We start from the raw sequence: 20,000 nt of genomic DNA on the forward strand, positions 1-20,000 counted from the left end.
ATACTTTAAGACTACCAAAATACTAAAAAAAAAATCAAGCCTCAAATCTTCAGAGAAAATTATTTCATGCATACCAGTTCGAAATGTAACAGTCATAAAGGCCACTACCACTAGGTTTTCCATAGGTTCTTTTTTTCATGGTCAGAAATATGGTATCCAACGTTCTCATTTTTCAAAGCTGTAGCATAACAGATTTTCCAATGAGATTTTGAAGGGCGAGATCTTGTCTCATTAGTTTGTTATAATAGCGTTTAAAGTCCTTTTTTCCAAAGCATCTGTGTACTTGATAATAACCAATAAAAATTAACCTTCTATATGTATATGCTGTTAAGAGATCATATAATTAATGTCACAATACAACGGCCTTCAGGTAAAAAATTGCACCGGTGGGAAGCCTTGCAATGTAGCATGTCTTGTTGATTTCGCAGAAAAGAACTCGTGCGTAATCATGTGCGCTATTACGCATAAGTGGCCGCGTCTAAAGCATGAGGAAATAAGAACGATAAATATTATTATTATTATTATTATTATTATTATTGTTATTATTACTTGCTAAGATACAACCATAGTTGGAAAAGCAAGATGCTATAAGGCCAGGGACCCCCAACAGGGAAAAATAGCCCAGTGAGGAAAAGAAAAAAGAAAAAATAAAATATTTTAAGAACAGTAACAATATTACAATATTTTCTATGTAAACTATAAAAACTAACAAAACCAGAGGGAGAGTAATAAAAGAGAATAGTGAGCCCTAAGTGAAATTAGGAAAAGTCATATGGTAAGTAAATCCACTGATTATTAGAATAAATTTTCAAAACTTAAAATTCTAAATAATCATCCTCCCAAAAAACCTATAATTTGGTACCATTTCCTACTTTAATAGAATAGGGAACTATGCTAATGACGAAATTTGTATTAAAATACGACCAAATTTGATTACGAAAAATGCATGTAATTCTCGGTTCTATTTAAAATAAGTTAGTTATCAATTCAACTTAGGAGTAAAAAATAGTTTATGACTCACAGTATACTCGCTCTTATTTCCTTAATCCTTGAAATAGTTGTCACTTGCAATTATTGTTCTAGAACTAAGTGGTTTTTATTCGTACCTTACTGGGACGTGATTACTCTACTGTATATTTTATATCTTATTGTATTTAAAACTTTACTTGGCTGTTATGACTTTTCATTTACTTGATTTTACAGTTTCTAATACTTTGTTCCATCACGCCAAAAGAAACTTTGAAAATTGACCCCAAAATTGTGTGAATTGAGTAGGGGGTAGCTAGGCACTGTGTGAAGCACTTCTCGCCCAATATTGGACAAATGGGATTGAGACAAGATAAGCAGGGGTACCTTGAAGGAGGTACGTTGGGGTAATTTTCCTAGTACTATCGCTTATGGAAACGCATTCTTAAATATTTAGAGTATCAACAGTCTATTCCGCCTTTGTCAAATCCACATTATCGAAGCACTTAGGAAACAGACTTTAGCTTCTTGAGAGTCTTAAATATCTCCATAATTTCCCCAAAAATCTAATGGAAATAACTATTGAAAATATTTACCATTGTGACAGCATAGCATGAAATGCTATTTTTTCTTAATGCTGCTTTGGAGCCTTTGAAAATGTCCTGTAGATGACGCAAGATCTCGAAAAAATTATAGCAAAATAAGACCATTTTATTATGTTTAAAGGTCACTCATGAATGGCAGAGGCAAGGAACAGTGACATTGCCCTATCAAGCAGGATAATACCATAGACATTGACCATATATACATATGAATAGTGCCCAAGCTATGACCAAGGAGGGAAAGGCAATGGCTGCTGATGACTCGGCAGATAGACCTATTTCCCCCCCCCCCTCCCAAATCGCCCATCCTTAGCTCACATGGATGGTGAGGTTGTAGCGACCATGGAACTAAATAGTTTGACGGGACTCGAACCCCAGTCTGGTGATCACCAGTCAGGGACGTTACCGCATCGACAGCAATGGGCTAAAGAATTATAAAAATGAAATGTCGGGTAGGCTTAATGCATCAGCGAATTATTAATCTTATCATTCTCTTATTGATATCTACTGTAGAATTAATATTTTAATTTTCCTTCAAACGAACACAGTTTCACGAAATTAAATTTGTTTAATTAAACTTGTGTAAGATCTTAACATTTTGGTTGAATGGGTGGCCAATATCAAGTTTTGGAAACCGACGAGTTTGATTACTTTAATGAAACTACATATTCTAATATTTCAAATTTTGTTTTTCAAAAGCTATGAACTATTAAGTTTTACATACTATAAAGTAAACTTTTATCACTCGTTAGTTTGATTAAACGGGAAAATTTGTACCGACTTTGAAGGAAGTGGGTCAGATGAAATTTTTCTTAAATTTTCGAACAGCTTGTCGGACTGCCTTGCTTTTTTATAATGTCTGAGGAATGGTATTTTAGCAGCACTTTTTTATGTAAAACATTTATTACCACCGCTAATACTTCATACATTTTCAATCTCGATAAGTTTTTAAAACCTTAAGCAATTGTTTCCCAAGTAGTTCCAAGACTCACAAATTCTAAATGTAAAATTTTCCAAAATCTGTCATCTGCTGCCAGCAATATAATTTTTTTTTAGAAATGTACTTAGGAAATATAACTTCATAACATTGCTGGTATTAATCAAAAGGGTTTGATGAAAATGGTAATTAGTGGCAAATTTATTTCAGGCTTTGACAGGAGTCTCAACAGCAGAAACGACTGAAGTCAGCGATGGGAAACAATCAAATGTTGGCTACGAAGACACTAAGGTGGGAGATACTGACAAATCTTCCAAACTTGGTATTTCCAATGCCAGGGAAAGTCTGGTTGGTGCTGTTCCGACGATAGCTGATAAAAGCACACAAACTGACCTCTTTAATAAATTAAGAGATTCTCTTCACAATAAAAGCAACAAATCAGAGCTTCTGGGAGATGGAGAAAACTCATCTATGTATAATCTCAAACATGGTAAGTAGTATGCTATACATTTCAATGATTGCACCGGAGGGGAGTGCTGTCAGTGTACAGCGAAATGTTTACCGTAGATATTACTAAAAGGACTTCACTGTATCCTTTTTGCCCTAGCTGCACTACCTTTTTAGCTTTCTAATATACCAACATTAGCTTTAAAGTGTGTTAGGATTGGAAATGAAGCGAGTGAGTGGTTTCCAGCGAGAGTGGGGCTGAGACAGGGATGTGTGATGTCACCATGGTTGTTCAATTTGTTTGTTGATGGAGTGGTGAGAGAGGTGAATGCTCGAGCGCTAGGTCGAGGATTGAAACTGATAGAAGAGTGATCATGAATGGGAAGTAGATCAGTTGTTGTTTTCGGATGATACTGTGCTGGCTGCAGACTCGGAAGAGAAGCTTGGTCGATTAGTGACAGAGTTTGGAAGGATATGTGAGAGGGAAGTTAGTTAATGTGGGTAAGCATAAGGTTATGAAATGCACGAGAAGGGAGGGTGCTGCGAAGTTGAATGTCATGTTGAATGGAGAATTACTTGAAGTAGATAAGTTTAAGTACTTGGGGTCTGTTGTTGCAGCAGATGGTGGAGTGGAAGCAAATGTACGTTAGGAAGTGAATGAAGCATGCAAAGAGTTGGGGGCAGTGAAGAGAATGGTAAAGAATAGAGGCCTAGGCATGAATGTAAAGAGTTCTGTATGAGAAAGTGATTGTACCAACTGTGATGTAAGGATTGGAGTTGTGGGGGATGAAAATGACTGAGAGACGGAAAATGAATGTGTTCGAGATGAATTGTCTGAGGATTATGGCTGGTGCATCTCAATTAGATGGGGTTAGGAATGTAGTGAGGGTGAGAACGGGTGTAACAAATGTTTTGGCAGCTAGAGTGGATATGAATGTGTAGAGGTGGTTTGGCAATGTTGAGAGAAAGAGTGGCTGCCTGATAAAGAAGTTGATGAATGCAAGAGTTGATGGGAGGGGTACAAGAAGAAGGCCAAGGTTTGGGTAGATGGGTAGTGAAGAAAGCTCTAGGTGATGGGAGGATAGATGTGAGAGAGGCAAGTCTGTGTGGTAGAAATGGGAATGAAAGGTGAGCGATAGTGATGCAGTTCCGGTAGTCCCTGCTACTTCCTCCTGTTGCCTTGGTGACCATGGAGGTAGCAGCAGTAGGAGATTCAGTGTATGGAACTTCATTTGCGGTGGATAACGGGGGAGGGTGGGCTGTGGCACCCTAGCAGTACCAGCCAAACTTGGATAAATCCCTCGTCAGGCTGGGAGGAGAAGGGAGAAGAAAGGTCCTCTTTTGTTCCTTAGTTTGATGTCAGCTGCCCCAAAAAATTGAGGGAAGTGCCTAGGTAAATAGAATATACCATCGTCCCCACTTTTCTTCCATCCTGCTGTTCAACCCCTCTAAACTTAGCTCCATGGTGCTATTGAGAGGATTGCCCACTGGTGCACAAGTGTTGAATGGTATCACAGGTCCCAGTGCTAGGCTTTAAGGTAAATTTATATATCCAGTACTTAATGCTTGGATTATTGTAATATATTAATGCATAATTAATTTTTCAAACTACCTAAGTCGCCTATTTGAATTAATTTTATTTAGCTTAACGTATTGAAAACCAAAGGTTTTATTTAACATTACTTGAAAACTGATCTTAGGAGTTTTTAATGCTTAATATTCTTTTACCACTACCGCCAGCTTGCCATCTTGAGCCAGATACCGGGCTTTGCAGAGCGTTCATACCTCGTTGGTATTATAATGCCTCTGATGAAACCTGCTATAAGTTCACGTATGGCGGATGCAGAGGCAACGAAAACAACTTCGACAAGGAACATAAGTGCTATGCTACTTGCAAAGGCGAGTCTGTGGTGTGGTATGATGCTCTGCAATTTTGCTACAAACCTTCTGATAATCAGTATTATTTTGGATACCATAACACATCTCTTCAATTTCCATTCCAGGAGAGATTCCCTGTCCAACAGACCCAGTAAAGGTGTGTAGGCTGAGTGAGTCTCCTTGTGAGAAGGCTAATTGTCCAGCTCACCCCAAGGCTGAATGCTCGGTTCTCCCATGCACCTGCGAGGCAGTCTTCGAAGACAGTACTGGTGAGATTGTGGACTGTAATCTTCCTGCCATCGGAGACCTAAGTAAAACCAGCTATGTGCCTGATATTTACGAAGGCCGTGCAGCTCGACCAGCTCTTGAAAACAAATCGGTTAGTGACTTTGAAGACTATCCTCAAACAACAAAAATAGCGCAGACTCCTAAAACGACAACTGAAGTTGATGAAACAACGACTACAAATTCCGACTCAAAAATTTCTCCAATTAATAATGAAGAGTTTATTGATGAAGGCGACTCTGACGCTTCTGTCACCGACGCAAAGGATGAAAAGATGGAGACTGTTACAGAAAATTTTACAGATCATACTACTGTTACGACGACAGAAAGTGCGCACAATGTCACGGTCCCTCCTCCACCTAGGAGTCCTGGTAAGTTCTCTCTCTCAAAATCTAGGTGAAGTTAGGTACGTAAGCTATAATTTTATAGATCCTATTTCCTGACAAATGATAGCTATGAAAAATTTCAAATACCGTATTTCCCGGGTCATAAGACGCACCTTTTTTTCCTGAAAAAATGCCCCCCCAAAATCACCGGGCATCTTAACACTTAAGAAAAAGTTGCGTAGGGAAGTTTAACAACACTCAAACACCCAAAATAATGCCATACAAGTATTCACACTCGCCAGATATAAAATGTAAACCTATAATTATCATTCATATCTAACCAATAAATTTTTTTATATAGTACTTTGTTTGATGAAGTACAATAGCAAGTTGTTTGTTTTGGTAATCCGCTGATGATGAATCCCCAACTCCCTTCTACAAGCAAACATATAGACGACGCTATGACAAATTAGTTATGTAATATTTATCTATTTTTTCATAATTTGTGATGAAGCAATATTTTGATAATAACTTCGTAGCCTGAGTTCCGGAATGATATAAAACAGACAGTTTCTGAATACGACCTTGAAAAACAAATATTTGTTAGTTTAGTGAATTGTTACCAAGTTAGCAGAAAAGTGACCAGAGATAGTCTTACATTCATTAGCAAAATTATTCCAATCAAGAGAAAATTCTAGACTGTTTTTTATCAATAGTTGATTTTGGGTGAAATGTGCAGGCTAAATGAGGAATTTGAGAAATATTACTGGAATATTATTCCTTTACCAAAATTTGATTAAGAATATTTGGCAACACTACTTCCATGTAAACAACACTTGAAGCACCAAACACTAAACGTAGTTGTGGTGGCAACTAAGACTGCTTTAATGGTCAATAGAATACATATGGATATGTCATAAATTGCGATTACCGACGTGCAGATAATTAATAACTTACATTTCATAATACTGTACACCCCAAATATGAAAATGTACTACGTCATAATCGCTAACACAAACTATTTTTTTTCCATAAAAAACTGCTCTGTTAATTCAAGGGTGCGTCTTACCACTGGTAGCGTCTTATGACACGGGAAATACGGTACTTGAAGCCGATGCTTTTTGTTTTCAGGTAACAATTCTGATATCTAAAGCTACCTTGTTTTCCCCCTAGGTAAAATCGGTCTCATAGGAGTAATAGCTACGTTGGCAATCATCGTCCTGATAGCACTTTGCGCCATAGCTTACAAGAAATGGCGAGGAGCTATGGTGTTTCACTACAGGAACAGAGACGCCCACGCCACAGAAGACCGCCAGTGTATTACCAGCTCGGGTGGGGCAGGTTATGGAAGTGGGATTTAGAATTGCAATGAAAGGGACATTCTTATGTAATCATACATCTATAACAGAGGTGTAAAATTGTTTAAGATTTAATCTTAAGTTAAATTTTAATTAGGTGTAATTACCTTAATTTGAAAATTAAGTCACTTATTGTGTAATGAATCTTAAATGCTTTTCATGGGGGTGAAGTTGCAAGTTTTCGAAAAACAAACGGAAATTGCCTGAAAATTATTTAATTAAACTGGTACAAATATCTGGAAAAATGAAGTGTAGACAATATTTTAAAAGAAAACTATTATCAATCTAAAAATTGAGCTTAGCCACCAAAATAGTTTGTTTTTAAAGAATTTAAATTGTGTACTTAAATATAGATTTTACTTTTCCATCCATTTGATGTTATTTTTTTTTTTTACTTTAATCTTTCTAATCTTTTGATTTCTGGAGTTATCAAATTTGTGAAGAAAAAATGTTCAAGTTTAACATTATAAAAATTTTAATTTTCAATGTCTCCCTTTTTATGAATAAATATATTTACTTATTTGAATAGATTCTGTAAAAAAAAAATTGTCCAAGAATTTGGTTGAGAGAATGGTTGTTATGCCATAACAATCAAACCATTTTTTTTTGGGTTGTTGACAATATAGAAATGGGTATTTTAAACTGGCCATAACCGGCCATAATTTGAATTGAAACATCGAAAAGTTCTATGAAATACAAATTTTATTCACTATTTCTAGTTAAAAATTCAATCAAATTGAAAGGATACTTTTTATTTATTTTCTAAGTGTTGGTGAATGGCTTTGAAGATTCAAGAAAGATTGGATGTCTTGAGAAATGTATTGGAACTTTATTTATGAATAAATAATCTGGAAGAAGCTTTATAGAAAGCTGAAAAGGCAATACAGTTAATGGCTTAAGGTCAACTAGAGTATAGCTTACAGTTCACCGCGTGTTAAAACAGACTACTACCGCCATGCAGCTATAAACCTTGAACGACATTCTATTAAAAAATGTGAAAATCACATTAAAAGAAAATGTCCTTGTTCTTAACCACAGAAACTTTGTTTACAATGCCATGCTTAGAATACGACACTGAAGTCCTTTCATAAGTACAAGCCTATCGATAACATTGATGGCGAGAGACTTACTGTTCAGACTGATAGAATTCCCTCATCCGTTCTTTATGGCATTTTGTTATGCACAAGAGTAAATCTATATATCATCTCATGAACAATCAGAATTAATTATAATTACTACAAATTTGTGATTTTGGTTTCTTGCCATAGGCTATAAAATCCTAAAATGGACTATCAAACTCGTTAAATTAACAACCGTTAGGAATTTTACATATTAGTTATTTTTTTTTATTTTTTTTAGAGGAAACGTAGGTTAGAACTTGTTATTTCTGCCTCTTTATAAGTCTATTATTCAATATATTTTTCATTAGATTGTCTTCCAGTTATAATTTAAAGGATTTTCTCTTTTGAAGCGGAAAATGCCAAGGGTTACACAAATGATAAAAAAAAAAACCAAAGCTTTGCTGTTCTGAATTTCCAAAAGTTATCATTCCAACACTCAAAGCCTTCCTGGAGAATAAAATCCTTAAAATCGAAATAATAAAATCTATCCGTTTGTATAAAGAAATTTATCAAAGATGGGGCAAAGCACCAACCACCGTCGAAATACAACCGCTAGAGAGTTAATGGGTCCTTTGACTGGCCAGACATTACTTGTAGATCCTCACCTGGTTACAGCTCGTTTTTCCTTTGCCTAAATTGATTATTCTGGTTTCCTACATTGAATATACCCATCAAATTAGAGAGATGTCTGTTATAACAGAAGATGAAGAGAGGCAACATTAGATAGAACACTTTGATGTCATGAATAGGAGGTATTAAGGGAATAATTTGATTGATATACCTGAAGCTGAGGAAGACCTTGATGTGCCCATGAATGAATAGTGTGTTGTCAAAGCTATCATTACAAAACTCAAAAGATGGAAAAACCCTGGATACGATGGTATAATAGCAGAGATGATATGGCCGAAAATTGTGACACTCCGAATATTTCAGAGGCAAAACGTAATAGGAGTGTTGGTGCTAATGGCAAAACACTGGGTATCTGATCGACTGCAATAATTAGAGGCATCACACTTGAGTCACTTGTCATGGAAATATATAATATGTTCATTCTAAAGAGACCTGAGAGAAAAATTGACATAAAGCTGAGAGATGAACAAGCAGGATTTAGAGTTAGTTCTGACAAAATCTCCATTTAAAAAATCCACTTTTGATGAAGTTTGTAGACTATGAAACAGCCTTTTGATAGTGTGCACCGGCCAATTCTGCGTTATTATGTTATTTCTCTTAAAAATGTAAATTTGATTTTGTTCATGATCATAGCAAGTGCAAAGTTAATGTTAGTGGAGGCTTAACAAATGAATTAACAGTGAAAAGTGGAGTACTCCAAGGGAATGTGCTGTCCCATATGTTGTTTATCCTCCTCATGGATTTTGTAATGCATAGAACGGTTGGGGATGGTGGAGAACGATTTGACTGGATTGGTAATGGGGAAATTAGCTGACCTAGAGTAAGATGAAGATTGTCTTTATTAGCAGAACACCACGGGCTTGACAATGCTTGCTTGCCAGAATGCATGAAATATCACAAGAGGTTGAGCTCAGATAAATAGAAGACAGACAGATGATGAAAACGGATTTTGGAATATTAAGGTGCATCCACGGTCGAACAATGTCTGTCAGACAAACACTGTTACCATATCTTAATTAAAAGAGAATGACGTCATAAGCGTTGAAATGAGGGAAGTTGATATTGTAACAAACAGTGGTACCAGATGAAGTTGACTACTAGGATTTCTACTCCTTTTTCAAGACAAAGACCGGAAGAAATGTCCGAAGCTGATATCCGCTGGCATCTCTTGTGTTATAATCTGTACTCGAGAATCAAGTAGTCAGCTTCAAGTACGGAGCATCATAACCATAAAAACACAATCCAATAAATCAAATTATGCAGCATGATTATTCCTGATCTTTTGAGAACAATGGAATGGTACATGGAAGGACTAGTTGCAAAGACGGAGTTAAAAGAGAAGCCATCCATCCATTTTAAAGGAAACTCAAATTGATTATGAATCAGACGTTGAAAACTATATGCGGATGGGCCCAAACGCTTCATTCATCTTATCGAAGAATTTAAACCTATTATAACTAAGAAGGACACATGTATGAGAGGAAGCATTTATCCAGAAGCACATCTGGAGGCATTCAGAATCACATAAGCCTATCAGTGACCAGACGATGTTATTGTTATTAACGTGCAATGTATAGCCTAGATTATTCCAAGAAATAACTAATGTTTGAGGCTGGTCATACTTCGGATTATGTGTTGCTAACTAAATCCAAATTGTTTCAGTGATAAAGATATGTTCAAAATTTGTTTCCCCTTTTCGAGAGAGAGAGAGAGAGAGAGAGAGAGAGAGAGAGAGAGAGAGAGAGAGAGAATTACGTTTTTTCCTCATGATCAAACACTTCTTCGAGCAAATGAGAGACTTCGTGTCCATAATTGAAACAGATTCTGTTATGCTACACTTGTGTATCGAAAAACCATAATTTGGTTGGGCAAATGTCTTCTGTACCAACCTCAGACTTTTATATTTCCCATTTTGCGTAACTCTTCCTTGTGATGACCCATCATGGATCCCATATTCTCTTCGACTTGTAAACCAGTTAGACATTCCACTTCTCGGAATTTCTGACGTTATTTTATTTATTGCTGCTACACATTTATTTCTGTCTTCGTAAACATTTGCTTTGATGCTTTATAAGCATGGACTCTGCCAGTACTGTTTGATTAGCAAGTGAGCCTCTCTTATATCTCAAAGTTAGCTTTCCTCCGTAACTAGATTACAACTAGTCACGTTTACAGGGATGGTGATACCTAATCTTCTATTAGTTAAAGTTAATCCGATAAACAAGTAGAAATCTATCCATAGTGCCACTTCGCCGTCGGAGAAGGTCTGAAGCTCGGACTCTACGAACACAGGCACTGTCCGACACACCACTTGGTGATCGTTATTGACGTCATTAACACTTCTTTCACAATGGTAACTGGTAACAATTGTGTTCGACGGACACGGTTCGACCATGTGGACGCACCTTTAGATGTAATCATTGGAAGGAGAAAGGATTAATGAGGTATAAATATTTTGGAACTATGATATCGTAATACAGGGTCTTTGGAAACAGAGTTTAATAAACAGGTGAAAAAAATAAATCAGGCTAAGTTGAGTAAAATTCGGAAATCAAATCGCCTGAAATTAAAATTCAGGCTATATATCGGCTTAGTGAGATCGGTGTTACTGTATGGACAGGAGTCGTATTAAGACAATGAAACGATATCCAACAGATTTTGTAGATCTGAGAACAATGACATCAAAAGAATATTGGGAGTTAAATGGCAGTTCAGAATTAAAAATGAAACTTTAAGAGAGATTACTAGAGTGCCATATGTGGATGAGATCATGGTGAGTGGTAGATGGATATGGTTTGGGCATTCTCTTCACACTCCCCGAGAGAGATGAGTTCACCAAACTTTTAACTGGCTTCCACATGGCACGAGAAAAGCTGAAAGACCCAGGCCTACAAGGCTGAGGACTATGAAGCGTGAAGTAGGAGATGATGAAGGGAGAAGTAAAGATTTAAAAGCTCAAGACGAAATCTAACCGAGGCCCTTTGCGTCAATAGGCGTAGATGGTGATACTTTATACATTTTCCTCTAGTGCTAACACTTAAGATAACTAAATAATTCTCTTTTAATATGGGGTTAACTACTGCGCTGTAATTGTTTAGTGACTACTTTCCACTTAGTAAGAGTAGAAGAGACTATTTAGCTCTGGTAAGCAGAACACTCCAAAATCAAGCCATTGTTCTCTAGTCTTGGGTAATACTATGGCCTTCCACTATCTTGGGTTAAGAGTTCTGATCGGGCTCACTATTCCCTTTGATTCTTCATTTCTCCTCTTTACTGGGCTATTCTCCATGTTGGAGCTGCCTACGGCTTATAGCATGAGCCAAACACCAAAATTTCGAGTTTGAGAATAAATTTGGTGAACAGATCCAATCCTAGTGTTTGGTTACGCTGATGTCTGGTGTCCAAAATTAGTGTATGGACATTTCGCATCCACAGCTTAGTGCCATTTTGGTGGCCATTTTAAAAGATAGCTGCCACCGTTTTTTTATGCAGAAATAAAACATTTCAGATTTTTTCTAATAACTTTTTGCTCCATCGAGCTATTAGCTTCTAAATGATCTCTAATTACTTGTATAAAAATGCTGGATGCACATATGTATTATATGTTAACTTTCTTGTAAAAGGAAAAAAAAGGGGGGGGGGTGAAGAATAGTATTTTCTAAAAGGAATTTTAAATGGATTTCACAAAGTTTTATGACCAATCACAAGTTAGGCATCAGATGGTCAGTTTTCCTACTGAAAAAGATAAAGGGACTTATACCAGATAGAAAGTAACGCATCACGTTAGTTACCCCACTTGGTCGTATACTGATATATTACATTTGACTAGACATTGGTAACATTTTACCCGTATGACCCAATTATCTCTCAGCTACAATACACAAACATCCCTTTCCATTGTAAAAGTAATAATAATTATAATCTTAGCTGATTAGTTACAAAAACTTAATTTCAAATAATGAAAAATGAATATAATTTTTTGGCATAAACATAGCCAAAAATCAGTCTGAGACAAGAAAGATAAATGGCGTACCATATAGGTGGACTGGAAACCTCTTCCGATAAACATTTCAGAAAAGAGAAACTCGTCTCCTCCTTTGACCGAGCCAAATTTGTTTGTTATTCGAGGATGTTTTGAGCAGATGTTACCTACACCATCTTTTTTGAGGATAATAGCTCGTCTTCATGATTTATCATACCAAATCATCAGCTCCTGGACCGGATTCAATATCAAAACAAGGAATCCAACCACAATTACAATAGACAAATTTGGCGGCTATATGTCTACCATAAATAACCCTGCAACAAAGATTTCTAGAGCAAATAAAATTCTTTCTAGAGCACTATTAAAGAACAGCTGTCACTTCAACACATAGCTGTTATTAATGATCAAGCCCTTTATGCCAAGTTGACAGAAGTAGCATGGAAAATTCAATTGAAGTTTGAAGGTATTGTTTTGATGATGGGAAAACTTTCATGCCATTTGTAACTTGGTTTCAATTGTTGGCAAATTATTTTGTGATGCTGGATTATGAGACCTCGCTGTTGAATCAGGGTTATAGCAGAGGAATCAATTGATAAAGTATTGTATGGTAAACAATACAACAGAGGAGTAAGACTTCATAAGCTGGCACATTAAGTTTTTATGAGGGTTATTAGGGCAGAATTGTTAGAATGCAGCTTTGAAATAGGTTGATGAAATTTGTGAAAATCTTTGAGTCTACCCACGCTTTGCGCCTGAATGATGGTATGTGGAAAAGAATTTTGGATAATTTTTAGCAGAATTCTGGATGCTCTATTTGGACTTGATAGAAATTATGCTTGGCTTGATAAGAGCAGATCTGAAAGGTGAATGGAACTTTTACCTTGCCCGTATAAAGAAGATTACACCATGGTGCTTCACTGTTGATATAACTAACTATGCGAGATACCTTCCACTTTACAATACTTCTTATAGATAGCATCTTAGGAGCACAAATCACCTGAACTTCCAAGATACTTTCTTGGAGGTTTTGCGGTTCAGTTACAGAATTCAAGCTCGTTCAGCTGTATTCCTATAGACTAGACCCTGGAGGAGACAATTAACAATGATAGCCATACCATTGATGGAACTAGAGGTTTTAGCTTGAAGCCAAGTGCTGTGTAACGTTACTATCTTACAACAGAAGACGGTGCAGAGACCTTAAGAAGACTCAAAGAACTAATTGCTGCACATAAGCCATGTCTTGGTCACTTGGACCTACAAGAATCCCATATGAAAAGAAACGAAAGACATTTGTCATCTACTGTAGGCATGATTGAGGAAACGTGGATCAACCAATTTTACAGTGATACTATTGACCTTGTAAGCATTTCCACAGGGAAAGAGGCACCCCAATATGATGTAAACGATTTGCTGGAAGCTTCCAAAGAAGGTGAGGCAGCTTGGGCTGTTCGTCTTGAGAAATTACAAGGAGGCACAAGATTTTATGATCCAATACCAAAGCTCATACTGAAAATGTTTAGTGCAATGAAGAAAAACACAATCACCAGAGGAACAGCCAAAGAGATAGCACCAAAAGCAAAATTATTGTACGTTTGGCCATATGCTTCTAGCAGCACAAAGTAGGAGACTAGATATGCAAGAAATCTTATGTTACCCATTAGGTTCCAAGCCTTAGGCCTTTGTTAATACAGTTGGATAACTGAAGAAAAGAGCAAAATCAAATCTCAGCATGCATCTTGGAAAATAGGTTAAATTTTGCGATGAAGAAGGTAGTGCTAATACAAGTTATTATAATAATAATAATAATAATAATAATAATAATAATAATAATAATAATAATTATTATTATTATTATTATTATTATTACTAGCTAAACTACAACCCTAGTTAGAAGAGCGAGATGCTATAAGCCCCAGGGCTCCAACAGGGAAAAATGGCACAATGAGAAAAGGAAATAAGGAAAAAAATACTTTGACGGCTGCTTTTCCGGTCCCATACAGCAGGGGAACCCCACTCTCTACGATATGAGAAATAATTAACAATTTTAAAAACAGTAACAACATCAAAATAGATATTTCACATATAAACTACAAAAAGACTTATGTCCGCCTGTTCAACATAAAAAACATTTGCCGCAAGCTGGAACTTTTCAAATTCTACCAATTCAACTACCAAACTAGGAAGATCATTCCACAACTTGGTCACAGCTGGAATAAAACTTCTAGAGTACTGTAGTATTGAACCTCAAGATGGAGAAGGCCTAGCTATTATAATTAACTGTATACCTAGTATTACGAACAGGAGGGAACAGTCCGGGAAGATCTGAAATTGAAGGATGACCAGAATTATGAAGAATCTTATTCAACATGCATAACGATCTAATTGATTAACGGTGCCAAAGATTAATATCTAGAACAGGAATAAGAAATTTAATAAACCGTAAGTTCCTGTCCAACCAATTAAGATGAGAATCTGCAGCTGAAGACCAGACAGGAGAACAATACTCGAAACAAGGTAGAATGAAGGAATTAAAACATTTCTTCAGAATAGATTGATCACAAAAATCTTAAAAACTTTCTCAATAAGCCAATTTTTTGTGCAATTGAAGAAGACACAGACCTAATGTGTTTCTCAAAAGTAAATTTGCTGTCCAGAATCACACCTAAAATTTTAAAAGTCATACAGAGTTAAAGAAACATTATCAATGCTGAGATCTGGATGTTGAGGAGCCACTGTCCTTGATCTACTTACAATTATACTTTGAGTTTTGTTAGAATTCAACTTCATGCCCCATAATTTGCACCATGCAATAATTCTAGCTAGATCTCTATTAAGGGATTCAGCAACCCCAGATCTACATTCAGGAGAGGAAATTGATGCAAAGAGTGTAGCATCATCTGCATATGCAACAAGCTTGTTTTCCAGGCCAAACCACATGTCATGTGCATATAGTATGAAAAGTACTGGGCCAAGAACACTACCATAAGGAAAAACCAGATATCACATTCCTATACTCACTATGGTGCCCATCAAAAACAACTCTTTGTGATCTATTACTTAAAAGTTCACTAATGATGCTAAGAAATGACTCACCCACTCTCAAATGTTTGAGTTTGAAAACAAGGACCTCATGATTAACACGGTCAAAGGCTGCACTAAAATCAAGGCCAATCATACAAACTTCCTGACTACAATCAAGGGATTTCTGTACAGCATTTGAAGTTGTAAGAAGGGCACCACATGCTCCAAGGCCTTTACGAAACCCAAATTGCAAACCAAGGAACAGACAATTACCTTCAGCAAACCTATTAAGACATTTTGCCAAAAGACATTCAAAAACTTTAGATAATATGAGTTATGCAAATTGGGCGGTAATCAATTGGACTTGAGCTACCCAAAACCCATTCTCCAACAAGTGCTAAAAGCTCCTCTCCTTGCTAACTTGCACAAAATAACGGATAAATTTGGAGCCAGGAAATCTGAAGTCTTCATAAAAAACAAAGGAAAAATACCATTTGGGTCTACACCTCCATAAGCATCAAGGTCAGTCAACAGAGCTTTAATTTCACGAGATCAAAAAGCTAAACTACCTAGTTTAGCCTTAGGAAAACAAGAATGAGGAAGATCAAGTTTCTCATTACACTGTCAAACACATCAGCCAAAAGGGTTGCCTTTTCCTTTGGACAGTGAGTGACTAAGCCATCTGGTTTAAGTAAAGGAGGACTGTTGCATCAACACCAAAGAGTGCAGATTTAAGGGTAGTCCACCACTTATTTTCCTGGGTTGTACCAGAAAGGGTTTCTTTTATGGTTAAATTGTATTCCTTTTCTGCCGAAGCATAAATTCTCTGAGCAAAAGCTCTAAGCTGAGTATTGTTATTCCAAGTCAAATCTGATCTGCTACCCTTCCAAAGAAGATAGGCCTCCTGCTTCTCCATTGAACCACGGTTTGTCCTTCACTCGGTATCTTGGCTCATGAGAAGGGATACTCCTATCAACTATGTTGACTAGATTCTCATTTTAAAGGGACAACTGGATCAACAACACTATACAATTGTGACCAATTCAAGCCCAAAAAGATCACTTAAAATCCCATTCCAGTCAGCTTGAAATTTCATATAAATCTTACATGAGTATGTTACATCAGGGGCAGGCTACTCAGTCTTCACTGCTAATGAAATCAAAGCATAATCAGATGTCCCAACTGCAGAACCAACCTTACTTGTTATAAAGACATGGGAGTCGGTGTATGCGAGGTTCAAGCAGTTACCAGACCTGTGAGTAGCTTCACCAATGATTTGCTCACAGCCTGATTCACAGGCAAAGTTTAAAGCTTTTAACCATGGTGATTGGTAGGAGAAACAGAATTTAACCACTCCCTATGGTGAGCATTGAAATCACCAACAAAGACAAAAGAAGCCTTTCTATCATCTTGTATCTTAGCCCTAATGGTAAGACAGTCAAAGATAGAATCATCCATGTCTGGATTCCGGTATATCCAACACAAATAGAAGTTATTGATGCTATGGGATATTTGCAGAAAATTAAAAGTTATTGATGCTATGGGATATGTGCAGAAAATTCATGGAGAAAAAAATCTTACGTTTAGTGAATTGGCTAAGTGGATCTTGAGTTGCATTCTCAATGATGGTCAAAACAGTCAGTGTAGTGGTGTTGTATTTGACATCTACAAGAAACATTCAGTCCTGCTGGAAGACTCAGTCGTGGGTCAAAAGAAGTTGTGTGAGGTGGATGTTAGGGATTAAAAGGGTAGGACGCACCGGTGGCCGAAAAGGCATTGGGAAGCTGGTCCTTTGGCAATCACCAATTGTGTTAGGTGGCTGTAAGTTATTAACAGAGAGGCTAAGTGAAAATAAATAGGTTTATTCAATAAGATAAGGAGCTTATATACAAACAGTTGAAGGCAACAATGGCACAAAAATTCAAACAATGTGAAAAATGCGATGGCAAGCTTAAATAGGGTTTTCTATCATCAGTGCAGGTGAGCGGGATAAAAAAAACTGTAGCATTATAGTGTATCAGCGTGTATGAAACACGTGCGGTACAGAGTCCTGTTTCTTTAGATAAGATAAAATCCTTGCATCAAAAACTATAAGACTCCTTCTCAAACATATAAAGCAAAAGCGGCTCACTAAGTTCCTTGCATTAAATTGGATGGAAGAAGATAACAGGGAGAAATTGGGTAACATTACTTTCAGTGACTATGGGCGAGGAATATTTTGCAATCACACACTTTATGTAACCAAAGTTGACATCCACAGGAGGCGGACACAAGACATGCATTCCATGCGAGTCATGCAGCCAAAACTTATAAGAATGTGATAGTCATTTTTGAGGACACTGATGTCTTTGTGATACTTCTCTCACTTTATACAAATTTGAACGAAGATACTGTTGAGACAAGGCAAAAAGAACAGTATTAGACTAATATTGTACACGCTAGGTGTTCATGCTTCTACAGGATGTGACTCAGTTAGTGCATTTGCTGGCCAGGGAAAAATTAAAGCATTAAACTTAATTCAAACGAGTGGCACCTTTTGAGAGGCATTCGAAGCTCTAGGAGTAGAATGGTATGTATCCGACGAGTTATTCTCATACATTGAAAACTTCATGTGTGCCATGTATATGAATGCAGTGTGAAAAGCACCACAGTCAATGCACTCAGATATGATATTTTCTTCTATTAACAAGTTTTTTTCCCATTTGCATGGGGTAACCACGGTTGCCTTCTTTTTGAAGGACTTTGCTTTGGCTTTGGGGTAGACCGGAGTCCTGATCAGCTACCATCCCTGAAATTACTTAGACCCGGTAGCGTATGTTCACGAGTTGTAACGGTCACCAACGTCTTTACTCCCAGCAGCGTGAGTCCTGCCACACTTAGGTCTACAGTTCGAGACGTGTGGGGTGTCTGTTATGTTTTTAGAAGGTGTTGGAGTAGCTTTGTTTGTGTGTGTATCAGTCTGTAACGCCCATTTGCTTTAAGCAAACCTATCCGTCGATTCCATACATAATTCTGAGGTGTCTACACGGCTAGCAAAGTGTCCGGCTCTCTTACTAGTCGGCTGCGGATTTGAACCCGCATCACAGTATGTTTCCTTCCCAACAGAAGTTCTCAAGGGTATGAGAGGAAGGCTTTATAGTGTTGCATAGCTCAAGGGATAAACATGCTGGAAAGTAAGGGCCTCGATATCCTAGAAACTTAAGAGTGAATGCAAGATAACTGTGTGTAAGAAAGTTTAACATGTTACTGTGATGAGCCTTTATTTAGATGCAAAAAGTCGTTAACGTTGTAGACGTTTTACTGCCAAGGAAGCAACTACTTGTGGTGTTCTGCCTTAATGACAGTTATGATATCTGCTGAATATGTCATATAATATATACTCTCTCTCTCTCTCTCTCTCTCTCTCTCTCTCTCTCTCTCTCTCTCTCTCTCTCTCTCTCTCTCTCTCTATATATATATATATATATATATATATATATATATATATATATATATATATATACAGTACATATATAAAGGCCTACATATATACTGTATATGTATATATAAAATATACACACACATATATATATACACACACATATATATATATATATATACTTATATATATAATATATGTATATATATATATATATATATATATATATATATATATATATATATGAATGGCTGCAGAGTAATAGTATAGAGAAGTGTGAAAAATATAAAGAGAAAAATGTGGAAGTAAAGCGCAAGGTACGTGAGGCAAAGAGGGCAGCTGACCTGAGGTGGGGTCAGGGATTGGGTCATTCATATGAAGAGAATAAGAAGTTGTTTTGGAAAGAAGTGAAGAGAGTAAGGAAGGCTGGCTCAAAAATTGAAGAGACAGTGAAAGATGGAAATGGAAGGTTGTTAAAAGGAGAGGAGGCAAGGAAAAGATGGGCGGAATATTTTGAAAGTTTACTGAATGTTGAGGATAATAGGGAGGCAGATATAATTGCTGTTACAGGTGTTGAGGTGCCAGTGATGGGAGATCAGAATGAGAGAGAGATTACAATAGATGAAGTGAGGAGAGCACTAGATGAAACGAGAGTAGGAAAAGCGTCTGGTATGGATGGTGTGAGAGCTGAGATGTTGAAGGAAGGGGGTGTGACTGTACTTGAATGATTGGTGAGATTGTTTAATATGTGTTTTGTGTTGTCAATGGTACCAGTAGATTGGGTTTGTGCATGTATTTTACCCCTATATAAGGGTAAGGGAGATGTGCATGAGTGTTGTAATTCAAGAGGTATTAGTTTGTTAAGCGTAGTTGGAAAAGTGTATGGTAGAGTAATGATTAATAGGATCAAGGATAAAACAGAGAATGCAATCTTAGAAGTACAGGGTGGTTTTAGAAGAGGTAGGAGTTGTCTGAATCAGATTTTTATAGTAAGGCAGATATGCGAGATATATTTAGCAAAAGGTA

The 20,000-nt window shown here is 36.8% G+C and overlaps 2 protein-coding genes across 2 annotated transcripts in view; one reads left to right on the plus strand and one right to left on the minus strand.

The window, feature by feature from the left end:
• Window positions 1-7,318, plus strand: part of LOC137630707 (uncharacterized) — a 9,090-nt gene extending 1,772 nt beyond the window's left edge. Inside the window, exons 2-5 of the mRNA XM_068362342.1 lie at window positions 2,716-2,995; window positions 4,693-4,851; window positions 4,956-5,486; window positions 6,615-7,318. Of these exons, the coding sequence (XP_068218443.1) occupies window positions 2,716-2,995; window positions 4,693-4,851; window positions 4,956-5,486; window positions 6,615-6,802 (1,158 nt within the window). The 3' untranslated portion in view covers window positions 6,803-7,318. The remainder of the gene's footprint in view (window positions 1-2,715; window positions 2,996-4,692; window positions 4,852-4,955; window positions 5,487-6,614) is intronic.
• LOC137630708 (paired mesoderm homeobox protein 2A-like) overlaps window positions 1-20,000 on the minus strand; it is an 84,439-nt gene that overhangs the window by 47,543 nt on the left and 16,896 nt on the right. The window lies entirely within an intron of this gene.

The sequence above is a fragment of the Palaemon carinicauda genome, chromosome 38, assembly GCF_036898095.1.
Source record: "Palaemon carinicauda isolate YSFRI2023 chromosome 38, ASM3689809v2, whole genome shotgun sequence".
Lineage (NCBI taxonomy): Eukaryota > Metazoa > Arthropoda > Malacostraca > Decapoda > Palaemonidae > Palaemon > Palaemon carinicauda.